This window comes from Scyliorhinus torazame, chromosome 3 (genome assembly GCF_047496885.1).
Source record: "Scyliorhinus torazame isolate Kashiwa2021f chromosome 3, sScyTor2.1, whole genome shotgun sequence".
Classification (NCBI taxonomy): domain Eukaryota; kingdom Metazoa; phylum Chordata; class Chondrichthyes; order Carcharhiniformes; family Scyliorhinidae; genus Scyliorhinus; species Scyliorhinus torazame.
This window is the reverse complement of record NC_092709.1, coordinates 98,871,577-98,885,653: the sequence shown is the minus strand read 5'-3', so window position 1 is coordinate 98,885,653 and position 14,077 is coordinate 98,871,577. Positions and strand designations below refer to the sequence as shown.

The 14,077-nt window shown below is 48.7% G+C and overlaps 1 protein-coding gene and 1 long non-coding RNA gene across 11 annotated transcripts in view; one reads left to right on the top strand and one right to left on the bottom strand.

The window, feature by feature from the left end:
- The window catches only part of LOC140408608 (uncharacterized), a 205,094-nt gene that overhangs the window by 58,297 nt on the left and 132,720 nt on the right, over window positions 1-14,077 (bottom strand). The gene's annotated exons all lie outside the window — the stretch shown is intronic.
- Window positions 1-14,077, top strand: part of arfip1 (ADP-ribosylation factor interacting protein 1 (arfaptin 1)) — a 278,354-nt gene that overhangs the window by 184,651 nt on the left and 79,626 nt on the right. For all 10 annotated transcript variants that reach the window (XM_072496046.1, XM_072496042.1, XM_072496038.1 and 7 more), the window contains one exon: window positions 11,633-11,741. In XM_072496046.1, the coding sequence (XP_072352147.1) occupies window positions 11,633-11,741 (109 nt within the window). The remainder of the gene's footprint in view (window positions 1-11,632; window positions 11,742-14,077) is intronic.

Below are 14,077 nucleotides of genomic sequence, written 5' to 3'. Positions count from 1 at the left end.
AAACTTACATTGCACTCCCTCCCAAGACCAAAATATCCTTCCTAAGATGTGGTGCCCAGACCTGCTTTAGCTTCTGTGACTTTTTAATCCAATCCTCTTGATATAAAAGCTAGCATTCCATTAGCCTTTTCGATTATTTTCTGCACTGGTTCATGGCGTTTTAAGGATCGACTATTAATTTTTTCGGGACTTCCGGCAAGTTATCCTCCTTTTCAACTGTAATCTGAGGCAAAATCATTGTTTGTTTTTTTTAAATAATTTTTATTAAAGGTTTTCATAAAATATCAATATGAGAAAGAAAAAAGAACCCAACAGGGTTAAGTACAAAACACAATCTAAAAAAGCAACCCCCCAAACCCCTCACCCCCGTGCCTAAATAATAAATTAACATTAACACCCTGACTTAAGACAACAGGTGTATACACCCCCTCAGACCCTTCCAGTGTAAATAACATAAACAAAAATAAAGTAAACCCCCCCCCCCCCACCCCCCCCCCCCCCCCCCCCCCCCCCCACCCCCCGAGCTGCTGCTGCCATTGACCAATGTCTATCGTTCTGCCAGGAAGTCTAAGAACGGTTGCCACCGCCTAAAGAACCCTTGTACCAACCCTCTCAAGGCGAATTTCACCCTCTCCAATTTAATGAACCCAGCCATATCGCTGATCCAGGATTCCATGCTTGGGGGCCTCGTATCTTTCCACTGAAGGAGGATCCTTCGCCGGGCTACCAGGGACGCGAAGGCCAGAATTCCAGCCTCTTTCGCCTCCTGCACTCCCGGCTCCTCTGCCACCCCAAATATTGCGAGCCCCCAGCCCGGTTTGACCCTGGATCCTACCACCCTCGACACCGTCCTCGCTACGCCCTTCCAAAATTCCTCCAGCGCTGGGCATGCCCAGAACATATGGGTGTGATTTGCTGGGCTCCCTGAGCACCTAACACACCTGTCCTCACCCCCAAAGAACCTGCTCATCCTTGTCCCGGTCATGTGTGCCCTGTGCAGCACCTTAAACTGTATGAGGCTGAGCCTCGCGCACGAAGAGGAAGAGTTCACCCTCCCTAGGGCATCTGCCCACGTCCCCTCTTCGATCTCCTCTCCCAACTCCTCCTCCCACTTACCTTTCAACTCCACCACCGAGGCCTCCTCCTCCTCCTGCATCACCTGGTAAGTTTCCGAGATCTTCCCCACTCCCACCCACCCCCCCGAGAGCACCCTGTCCTGTACTGTGTGTGGCAGTAGCCGTGGGAATTCCACCACCTGCCGTCTGGCAAATGCCCTTACCTGTAAGTACCTGAAGGTGTTCCCCGGGGGGAGCCCACACTTCTCCTCCAGCTCACCCAAGCTCGCGAACTTCCCGTCCACAAACAGGTCCCCCAACATTCGTATCCCTGCCCTGTGCCACCCCGAAAACCCTCCACCTGTTCTTCCTGGGGCGAACCGGTGGTTCCCCCGTAATGGGGTCCACGCCGAGGCCCCAACTTCCCCCCTATGCCGCCTCCACTGCCCCCAAATTTTGAGGGCCGCCACCACCACCGGGCTCGTGGTATACCTCCTTGGAGGGAGCGGCAGCGGCGCCGTTGCCAGCGCCCCCAGACTCGTACCCACACAGGAAGCCGTCTCCAGCCTCTTCCATGCAGCCCCCTCCCCCTCCATCACCCACTTGCGCACCATTGTCGCATTGGCGGCCCAGTAGTACCCACAGAGGTTGGGCAGCGCCAGCCCCCCCATCTCTACTCCGCTCCAGGAACACCCTTCTCACCCTCTGAGTCTCTCGCGCCCACACAAACCCCATTATACTCCTGTTAACCCGCCTGAAAAAAGCCTTTGGGATAAACACGGGGAGGCACTGGAACAGGAACAAAAACCTTGGGAGCACCATCATTTTGATTGACTGCACCCTACCCGCCAGGGACAGCGGCAACGTGTCCCACCTCTTGAGCTCCTCCTCCATTTGCTCCACCAGCCTTGTAAAGTTAAGCCTATGCAGGGCCCCCCAGCTCCTGGCCACCTGGACCCCCAAATATCTGAAGCTCCTCTCCGCCCTTTTTAGTGGGAGCTCTCCAATCCCCCTCTCCTGGTCCACTAGCTGAACTACGAACAGCTCGCTTGTACCCCGAAAAGTCCCCGAATTCCCTAAGGATCCTCATTACCTCTGGCATTCCTCCCACCGGGTCCGCCACATACAGCAGCAGGTCGTCCGCATAAAGCGACACCTTATGCTCCTCCCCACCCCGCACCAACCCCCTCCAGTTCCTCGACTCTCTCAGTGCCATAGCCAGGGGTTCAATCACCAGTGCGAAGAGCAGGGGGGACAGGGGACACCCCTGTCTCGTCCCTCGGTGCAACTGAAAGTACTCGGACCTCCTCCTATTTGTGGCCACACTCGCCATCGGGACCTCCTACAACAGCCTAACCCACCTGACAAACCCTTCCCTGAACCTCTTCAGCACCTCCCACAGGTACCCCCACTCTACCCTATCGAAGGCTTTCTCAGCGTCCATCGCCACCACTATCTCCGCCTCCCCCTCCCTCGCCGACATCATGATAACGTTCAAAAGCCTCCACACATTCGCGTCCAACTGTCTCCCCTTCACAAACCCTGTCTGGTCTTCATGGATGATCTGCGGCACACAATCCTCAATCCTCGTGGCTAAGACCTTCGCCAGCACCTTGGCATCTACATTTAGCAAGGAAATCGGTCTGTAAGACCCACATTGCAGGGGATCCTTGGCCCGCTTCAGGATCAAGGAGATCAGTGCCCGGGACATCGTCGGGGGTAAAGCCCCCCCCTCCCTTGCCTCATTGAAGGTTCTAACTAACAGCGGGCCCAACAGGTCCATATATGTTTTATCGAACTCGACCGGGAAACCGTCTGGCCCTGGTGCCTTCCCCGCCTGCATGCTTCCTATACCTTTGATCAGCTCCTCCAGCCCAATCGGGGCCACCAGTCCCTCTTCCACCTTTGGAAACCTCAATTGGTCCAGGAAACGGCCCATCCCTCCCTCCTCCCGTGGGGGCTCGGATCGGTACAATTCCTCGTAGAAGTCCCTGAAGACCCCATTGATGTCAACCCCACTCCGCACCACGCTCCCTCCCCTGTCCTTAACTCCCCCGATCTCCGTAGCTGCGTCCCGCTTCCGAAGCTGATGCGCCAGCATCCGGCTTGCCTTTTCCCCATACTCGTAGACCGCCCCTGGGCCATCCTCCACTGCACCTCCGCCTTCCTGGTGGTCACCAGGTCAAATTCGGCCTGGAGGCTGCGCCTCTTCCTCAACAATCCTTCCTCAGGTTCTTCCGCATACCTCCTGTCTACCCTCACCATCTCCCCCACCAGCCTCTCCCTCTCCCCCCGCTCCTTGTGGGCCCTGATGGAGATCAGCTCTCCCCTCATCACCGCCTTCAGTGCCTCCCATACCATCCCCACTCGGACCTCCCCGTTGTCGTTGGTCTCCAAGTACCTCTCTATACTTCCTCGGACCCGCTCGCTCACCTCCTCGTCCGCCAACAGCCCCACCTCCAAGCGCCACAGCGGGCGCTGGTCCCTCTCCTCCCCCATCTCCAAGTCCACCCAATGTGGGGCGTGGTCTGAAATGGCTATTGCCGAATACTCGGTATCCTCCACTCTCGCTATCAGCGCCCTACTCAAAATGAAAAAGTCGATTCGAGAATAAGCCTTATGGACATGTGAGAAGAATGAAAATTCCCTAGCCCCCGGCCTTGCAAATCTCCAAGGGTCCACCCCTCCCATTTGGTCCATGAATCCCCTCAACACTCTAGCCGCCGCCGGCTTCCTACCCGTCCTAGACCTGGAGCGATCCAGTGCAGGATCCAACACCATGTTAAAGTCTCCCCCCATTATCAGGCCCCCCACTTCCAAGTCTGGGATCCGACCCAACATACGCCGCATAAAACCCGCATCGTCCCAGTTCGGAGTATACACACTGACCAGTACCACCCTCTCTCCCTGCAACTTACCACTTACCATTATGTACCTACCGCCATTATCTGCCACAATGCTCGACGCCTCGAATAACACCTTCTTTCCCACCAAGATCGCCACCCCTCGATTTTTGGCATCTAGCCCCGAGTGAAACACCTGACCTACCCACCCTTTCCTCAGTCTTACCTGGTCTGCCACCTTCAGGTGCGTCTCCTGGAGCATAACCACATCCGCCTTGAGCCCCTTCAGGTGCGCGAACACGCGGGCCCGCTTAACCGGCCCATTCAGTCCCCTTACATTCCAGGTTATCAGCCGGATCAGGGGGCTACCCACCCCCCCTCCCCCGCCGACTAGCCATGACCCTCTCCTCGGCCAGCCACTCGCCCGCACCCCACACCCGGCCCGTTCCCCACAGCAGCATACCCCCGTCTCGACCCACCCCACTCGCTCCAGCTCCTCCTTGATCTTAGCAGCAGCAACGCGATTTCCCCCCCCCCCCCCCCCCCCCCCACACCCCGGCTAGGACCCATCCTAGCTGGTTTACTCCCCCCATTGCACTTCCGCAAGTCAGCTGACTCCTGCTGACCCCGGCCACTCCCGCCTCCCCTTCGACTCTTCCCACTGTGTGGCACACCCTCCTCTCCCGCTCCCCATTCACAGGCTCTCCCCCTCCGTTCTAAGCGCGGGAAACAATCCTCGTTTCCCCACCCCGGTCCCACCCCCCCCCCCCCCTCCCACCCCAGTCTTCGGCGCGGGAAAAAATCCCGCGCTCTCCACCTACCAGGCCCCGCCACCAACCAAAACAGTGCCCAACCTGCCCCATCCACGATCCCCAACCCGAAAGAGAAAAACACAGAGAAAAAGAAACCCAAAACAATGCAGAGGGCCCCCCCCCCCGAACCAAAAATAGGCATAACATATCCACCACAGTCCCCAATCGTCCATCCCGACCCTCTGTCTATGTCCAGCTTCTCGACCTGAACAAAGGCCCACGCCTCCTCCGGAGACTCAAAATAATGGTGCTGGTCCTTGTCGGTAACCCACAGTCGCGCCGGCTGCAACATGCCAAACTTCACCCCCTTCCTGTGCAGCACCGCCTTCGCTCGATTGTACCCGGCCCTCCTCTTCGCCACCTCCGCACTCCAGTCCTGATATATCCGAACCTCCGCGTTCTCCCACCTGCTGCTCCTCTCCTTCTTGGCCCACCTGAGCGCACACTCCCGATCGACGAACCGATGGAACCACACCAGCACCGCCTGCGGAGGCTCGTTAGCCTTGGGCCTCCTCGCCAACACTCTATGGGCCCCTTCCAGCTCCAGGGGCCCCTGGAAGGACCCCGCTCCCATCAGCGAGTTTAACATGGTGACCACATAGGCCCCCACGTCCGGCCCCTCCGGGAGGCCCAGAATCCGCAGATTCTTCCACCTCGACCGATTCTCCATCTCCTCGAACCGCTCCTGCCATTTCTTGTGGAGCGCCTCGTGCGCCTCCACCTTTACCGCCAGGACTAAGATCTCGTCCTCATTGTCAGAGATCTTTTGTCGAGCCTCTTGGATCGCCACCCCCTGGGCCGTCTGTGTCTCCAGCAGCTTATCAATAGACGCTTTCATCGGCTCTAGCAGGTCCGTTTTAATCTCTCTGAGGCAGCGCTGGATACCCTCCTGTTGCTCTTCCGCCCACTGCCTCCACGCTGCCTGGTCTCACCCCGCCGCCATTTTGTCCTTCTTCCCTCCCTTCTTCTGGTCCACCACCATCTTTTTTGTCACCCCGCTCCTAGTTAAAGCCATATACTGACTGGGAGCTATTATTATTAACTCCTTGGCAAAATCATTGTTCAACATGTCTGCCATTTCCCCATTGTCATTGACAATATCTCCATTTTCAGCTTTTGATGGGCCTACATTGCTCTTGACCACCTGCTCTGCCTTTATATGACTAACATTTCTTATTGATTTTGATGTTCCTTGCGAGTTTCTTTTCAGAATCCCTTTTAGTAGCTCTTATAAGCAGCTTTGTGACCCTTGCTGTCTTTGTATCTATCACATTCGTCCGGATCTGTGCGATGTTTGACATTTTTGTTAACCCTTTCTTTTAGTTTTATGCTGTCCCTAACCTCATTAGTTGTCCATGGCTGTTTTTTCATGAAGTAGACCCTTTTCCTCTCCCGGAGTGGGGGGGGGGGGGGGGGGGGGGGTTGTCCCTATTAACAGATCTTCCCCGTTTACCATGGACAGTCTCTGTCTCATCCTGTTAAAGTCAGCCTTACCCAAGTCTAAAATTCTAGTATCTGAATCGTGCTTTTCACTTTCAAACACTATGCTGAATGATATCATGGTGTGATCAGTATTTGACAAATGTTCACGCACAGTTAGGCTACTAATTAAATTTGGCTCATTACTCCTAACTAAATCAAATATTACCTGTCCCGTCGTTGGATCTAGAACATATTGCTGCAGGAAACAATCCCGGACACATTCCAGAAATTCACTACCTTTCTGACAGGTATTTGTCTGCCTCTCCCAATCTATGTGCAAGTTGAACCCCCCCCCCATTAATACTACTTACTCTGCCTTTGCTACATACTTGCCTAATTTCTGCATTTATACAACCTAGCACCTCAGAACTGCTACCAGGGGTTGGTCCACATCACCCATTACAGTTTTAGATCCTTTGTTGTTCTTCCGTTCTACCTAAATGGTCTCCACTGGATGTTTTCCCCTCATATCCTCCCTCACCATTGAGGTGATAGTTTTTCTAATCAATGAGGCTACTCCACCCCCTCTGCCATATTCCCTGTCCCTCCTGTAAACTTTATAACCGGGTATATTTAGTTCCCAGTCCCGCCCATCCTGCAGCCATGTCTTTCTAATAGCTACTACATCATAATCTTCAATTTGCATTTACGCCTGCAGCTTATCTAGTTTATAATTAGACAATACCTCAGCCAGCCAATCTGACATTTTCCACATGCTTGATATTCATCTGGCTGTCGCTAAATGCTATTCAAGAATTCTGGCTTAATATTTCTTTTTAACCCGAGGTTACTGGGACCCGTTACGGCAACCCAACTGATATCAATAATAATCTTTATTGTCACAAGTAGGCTTACATTAACATTGCAATGAAGTTACTGTGAAAAGCACCTAGTCACCACATTCCGGCGCCTGTTCGGGTACACAGAGGGAGAATTCAGAACGTCCAAATTACCTAATAGCATGTCTTTCGGGACTTGTGGGAGGAAACTGGAGCACCCGGAGGAAACTCCACTATGCTACCGTGCTGCCCATCTAACTTGAGTATAAAGTGAAGATTAACCCTGACATAATGTGGTCTTTGTAACTTGTACTAAAAGCACGTGTGTTTATTGTGCATTGTATTCGATGAAAGTTTATTTAAACTTGTATTCTGAAACCGTATTTCTCTCTTTAAAAAATAATTATCTTGACATATATTGTTACATTGTCTGCAAATTTCCTGCATTTTCCACAACAGACCTAACCACCAATAATAGGATGAGTTCTCTCCACCATGGCCATTTTGTACATGAATCAGTAAGCCACCACCACAATGTTGACTGTTGTCCAGCTCCCTTGAAGCATGGCCAAATTTACTCAAATGTATTTTCTGTTTCTGTAGACTGTGGAGGCAAAATCACTGAATATATTTAAGAAGGACATGTATTTCTAGGCTCTAAAGGTGTGCGGGGAGACTGCAAGTATGGTGTTGAGATAGAGGATCAGCCATGATCATGTTGAATGGTGGAGCAAGCTTAAAGGGCTGAATAGTTTGATTATAAAAATGCAACTTTGAATCCAACTATCCACGTAGGAGAAGAGAGAGAGAGGCGTTGCTGGCTGGAGCTAGTATTTATTGCCCATCCCTAATTGCCTTTGAACTGAGTTAGGGAATTTAACAGTTAGTCACAGTACTGTGGATCTGGAGTCACATGTAGGCCCGACAACATAAGATGGAAAATTGACTGCCCTAATTCTCACTCGGTTGTTCAGTGTTAGAGTGCACTCTTGGCATTTTCATTCCACAGGAACTGGGTCAGAAGTACACGTGCCATGATGTTCTACCCTGTACAATTTAGTCACATAAATGTAAAATACTGCAGAAGGTCAGAGACCAAAACATCTAACTTATGTATAGCAGTAGGAAATGGCTCCAGACTGAACAATGGGCTTAAGTAGGGAAACTTCATTCAGGCATTATTGGCATTAAGTGACTAAGGGTTTTCTTTGCTCGAATCTGGTTCTTTTTCCCACGGAATTTTGGTTAAATTTATTGATTATGTATTTGAAAAAAATCTTGGATGATTCTGCAGCACTTTCCCAATATTGTTTTTAAAATTTAGAGTACCCAATTAATTTTTTCGAATTAAGGGGCAATTTATTGTGTTCAATCCACCTACCTTGCACATCTTTGGGTTGTGGGGGCGAACCCTATGCAAACACAGGGAGAATGTGCAAACTCCACACGAACAGTGACCCAGAGCTGGGATCGAACCTGGGACCTTGGCGCCATGAGACAGCAATGCTACCCACTGCGCCACCGTGCTGCCCTCACTTTCCCAATATTGATTGGAAACGTGTCAAATTATCTAGTTAATGAATTTGTTTTTCCGATTGAATCTTGTCTTCCGCCGATCAACCAAAGCAATCATAAAGGACAGCTGTATTTAACATTTTTTAACATAATAAAACATCCTATGGCAGTTCACAGTAGTGTTATAAAGCAGAATCTGACACAGATATTGGGGAAGATAACCAAAAATGTATTCAAATTGGTAGATCTTAAGGAGCGCCTTAAAGGAGGAAAGGGAGGTAGAGAGGTGAGGTAGTCTCGGGAGGGAATGACAATAGTGGAACAATTCAAATCAGGTATGCTCAAGAGGCAGAATTAGCAGAGTGGAGACATGAGGGTTGTGGGCCTGGGGAAGATTGCAGTCATAGGGAAGGCTGAGGTCATGGAGAGATTTGAAAACAAAGATGGCAATTTTAAAATCAGGGTGTTGCTTAACAGGGAGCTACTGTGGGTCAGCAAGCACAAGGGTATATTGCAAATAAGGACATGGGCAGTCGTGTTTAGGCTTACCTTAAATATACAGAGGAGAGAATATGGGAGACCAGCCAGGAGTGTGTTACAGTAGTCCAGTTTAGAGGTAACAACGTCATGGGAGAGGATTTCAGTAGTTGAGACAGGGTCGAGTTGGGCAGTGTTTGAAGTGGAAGTGGCAATCTTAGTGATGGCACATCTGGTTGGAAGCTCCTCTTGAGATCAAATGTGACACCAATGTTGCAAATTATGCTATCTCAGTGGAGACTGGTTATTTCAGGTCACGAATAGCTACTGCTGCTTGTAGCTGCTCCTGCCAAGAGATCTTCTGTTATGGTATGCCATGCTTGTCTGTCTTGTGACATCCATCATCCAACTATGCCTCGGTTGGCCCCTCTTTCTGTTACCAATGGGTGAGGCGTTTTCAGAACCCCAAAATGTATCATGGAGTTCAACCAACCTCTCCCTTTAATGGATTTGTTGCTTTTCCGAGCACATGTGTGGGATTACAATTATGGATATGTGGGTTTTTAAACACAAAACGCTGTTTATTCCATGAACTCAACTTAATATCTTAAATAAACATTGGATCTCTTAACACCCCTTACTTCAAAGATAACTCAGAAAATATTGCAACAGTAAATAATTCCTTAAAATGTTCCTTCAAACTTCCAAGAGACTTAACACCTTTAAACAAAATCACATCAGGTTAAAGGCTTTACTTTAAATCACCCAAATGATCCAGAGATAGTCTTTCATGGCAGAGATCCAGCTCACTGCAAAACACAGACACACACCCAGCTCTTTTCCTCCAAACTGCAAAACTCAACTGCAAAATGGCTGACCTGACCTCAGCTCCACCCACTCTCTGACATCACTGTTTTCTTCAAGGTACATTGCTTAAACATCCATGTCTTAAAGGTACTCTCACATGACACCCTCCAGAAGAGATGTCTGTAGCTTTTCAGCTCTGATCAAATGGCTGAAATCCTGAATTTTCTGGATTTCCTTTTTAGAGTTCTTTTTGTTCTTGCAATTTCAAGCCACCTATTCAGTTGTCTTATGATCTATAATGTGGTTGATTCTCAACTGTCCCCTGAAATGGCCCAGCAAGCCACTCAGTTCAAGGGCTATTAGGGATGGATACCAAATGCTTGCCTTGCCAGCAATGTCTGTATCCCATGTACAAATTAATTTAATAAAGTTGAATTTTTAGCATACATCTTGGTGATCACATTTCAGAGGCCTCTGTTTCCTTCCACCGATCTTTACTTATTGTCCAAGTTCCTGAGACAGAGGAAAGTGGATAGAATCCAGCGCCTAATGAGTTTCTGTTTCTAGTTACAAGCTTGAGTTTACTTGTTATTAACACACCTTTCATCTTCACAAAATTACTTCTGGTTATCTCTATCTTTCTTCTGACTTCTGCATTACAAGTACTTTTAAAGCTTTGAGGAAAGTGACAGAATAGAAATGATGTGGAGATGCCTGTGTTGGACTAGGGTGAGCACAGTAAGAAGTCTTACAACACCAGGTTAAAGTCCAACAAGTTTGTTTCGATACAAATCTGTTGGACTTAACCTGGTGTTGTAAGACTTCTTACAGAATAGAAATGAACAGAGATATTAACCATTGAATGTAATTTTTTTTTCTTTTTTAACTATAAATTTAGAGTATCCAATTTTTTATGTCCCATTAAGCCTGGCCAATTCCCCTATCCTGCACATCATTTTGGGTTGTGGGGGTGAGACCCACGCAGGCACAGTGAGAATGTGCAAACACCACAAGGACAGTGACCCAGGGCCAGGATTGAACCTGGGTCCTTGGCACCATAAGGCAGCAGTGCACTTTAAATGTAAATGTATCAACAAACTTGAATTTATATCATGTCCTCAGAATATCCCAATGATCTACCTTTGAAATGTTACTGTTATGTAGGCAAAAGCACAACAGTGAGATACATAATAATAAATCTGTTTCTGGGGCATCTGTTGATAGACGATTGTTGACTAGGACACCCCGGAACGTCCCTGCTCAATCAAATAATGCAATATAATACAAACGGGTAGTTTTACATCCACTCGAACAGTCCTCTGTTCAGCATCACATCCGGAAGACAGCATCTCTGACAGTGCAGCACTCAATCTGTACTACGCTGAAGTGTCAACCTAATGTTATGTGCTCAAGTCCCTGGAGTGGGACCCAAACTCATGGCCTTCCAATTAAGAGGCCAGAGTACTACCAGTGAGGCAGGCTAATACTTAAACTAGGCAAGGACTTGAAAGCATTGCCCCACTGGTGTATCATTCATATCTTCCCATTGCTGTTAATGCCAGCAGGAATGCAAGGGAAACATTTCCATTGAGATATCTGTTTCCTTCATGGTGGTAAAATGAGCACATTAATTTTTTTTGTGAATTATTTGGAGTTATCTCTTCAGAGCACTCTGGTGATCTCTGTGATGTAATAATTGTTCCCATGACGTTACAGTAGAACAACAAGCGCTTCATGTGTTAGTGCAAATCTGCACTGGTCCAGAGGGCCTCAGTTCAAAACTCATAATAGTGCAAATGCCTAAATGTGCTGTCATTTGGGAACTGCGTTTAGATTATCCTTTCCTTTCTAATATATCTCAGGACGTGAAACACATGATGACTGGTGGACCTACCCTGAAAGAAACAAGAATTGTTTCCAGCAGCTATGGTAACCCCTCTGAGGGAATAATCGAAGCTGAGCCATACAGAGGTAATGGACTTGATTATATATTTTATTTATTTTTACAATGAATGCAATATAGTATTCTGTTATATAGATACAACATAAATGCTGCTTTGTTTAACAGATAGATTTGAATATCCACATTTCTGTTTTGTAGTGGTCTTTGGAGAATTCCTGCAATGCAACAGAGTAGTGAAGTGTTTCACATGTAGCTTGTTTATAAGGTAGTTTAATGTGAACTTTATCATTCTGATGCCTCAAAAATAGATGCTTAGGTCTTGCGATTATTGATGATTGAAGTTCCTTTTCTCCATGCTGTCTTTGAAAAGTCATGGATAGTTTGATTTTACTCTTATCCATTGTGTGTGCTTTTGTGGCTTTCAAATTACATAAAACAAGGAAGCTCTAATTTGGAAATGAAAGATACAATAAGCAGATTTCTCATTAATAACGGCCATGTCATGCTGTTCAATGAGCTAGAATCATGGAATCATACTGCACAAGAGCCATACGTCTTTGACGGAGTTTTCAAATTAGTTCCTTTCCCCTGTCCTGTTTACCTAAGATGTGGAGATGCCGGCGTTGGACTGGGGTGAGCACAGTAAGAAGTCTTACAACACCAGATTAAAGTCCAACAGGTTTGTTTCGAATCACTAGCTTTCGGAGCACTGCTCCTTCCTCAGGTGAGTGAAGAGGTAGGTTCCAGAAACATATTTATAGACAAAGTCAAAAATGGAAGATGATACTTTGAATGCGAGTCTTTGCAGGTAATTAAGTCTTTACAGGTCCAGATGGAGCAGGTTAAAGAGGTGTGAATTGTCTCAAGCCAGGACAGTTGATAGGATTTCGCAAGCCCAGGCCAGATGGTGGGGGGTGAATGTAATGCGACACGAATCCAAGGTCCCGGTTGAGGCCGCACTCATGTGTGCGGAACTTGGCTATAAGCTTCTGCTCGGCGATTCTGCGTTGTCGCGCGACCTGAAGGCCGCCTTGGAGAACGCTTACCCGAAGATCAGCTGCCCTTGACTGCTGAAGTGTTCCCCGACTGGAAGGGAACATTCCTGCCTGACGATTGTTGCGCAATGTCCATTCATCTGTTGTCACAGCATCTGCATGGTCTCGCCAGTGTACCACGCTTCGGGACATCCTTTCCTGCGTATGAGGTAGACAACGTTGGCCGAGTCACACGAGTATGTACCACGTACCTGGTAGGTGGTGTTCTCACCAATGGTGGTACCCATGTTGATGATCTGGCACGTCCTGCAGAGATTGCCATGGCAGGGTTGTGTGGTGGCGTGGTCGCTGTTCTGAAGGCTGGGCAGTTTGCTGCAAACAATGGTTTGTTTGAGGTTGCGTGGTTGTTTGAAGGCAAGTACTGGGGGTGTGGGGATGGCCTTGGCAAGATGTTTGTCTTCATCGATGACGTGTTGAAGGCTGCAAAGAAGATGTCGTAGTTTCTCCGCTCCGTAGAAGTACTGGACGACGAAGGGTAGTCCTCTTGTCGGTTGTGTCCCGTGTTTGTCTTCAGAGGCGGTTGGTGCGTTTTTTTGCTGTGGCGCATTGGAACTGTCGATCGATGAGTCGAGCGCCATATCCCGTTCGTATGAGGGCATCTTTCAGGGCATTCAGCCTCTGATCTTCGGGTAAGCGTTCTCCAAGGCGGCCTTCAGGACGCGCAACAATGCAGAATCGCCGAGCAGTAACTTCTAGCCAAATTCCACAGATACGAGTACGGCCTCAACCGGGACCTTGGATTCATCTCGCATTACATTCACCCCCCACCATCTGGCCTGGGCTTGCAAAATCCTACCAACTGTCCTGGCTTGATACAAATCACACCTCTTTAACCTGCTCCATCTGGACCTGTAAAGATTTAATTACCTGCAAAGACTTGCATTCAAAGTATCATCTTGTATTTTTGACTGTGTCTGTATGTATGTTTCTGGAACCCACCTCTTCATTCACCTGAGGAAGGAGCAGTGCTTTGAAAGCTAGTGATTCGAAACAAACCTGTTGGACTTTAATCTGGTGTTGTAAGACTTTTTACTGTGCTCACCCCAGTCCAACGCCGACATCTCCACATCATGGCTACCATCGACACCGCAAACTGCCGGCTCAAAGTGGAGAGGATCTCCAAGAAGATCGCGCATATAGACACTGACATTAAGTTTCTACAAAGATGCAAGAAAGCAGACAAGATCCCGAAAGGGCTACAGATCACAAACCCACTCAAGTCGACCTACAACACCGACTACGCTGAGAGACTCTACCATCGCACCTCTCTCACACTCCTCAACACCTCGTACACCAGCTCTACAGCACACGCCGAAACCTGGTAACCAAGATAAAGTCCATATTCTCAA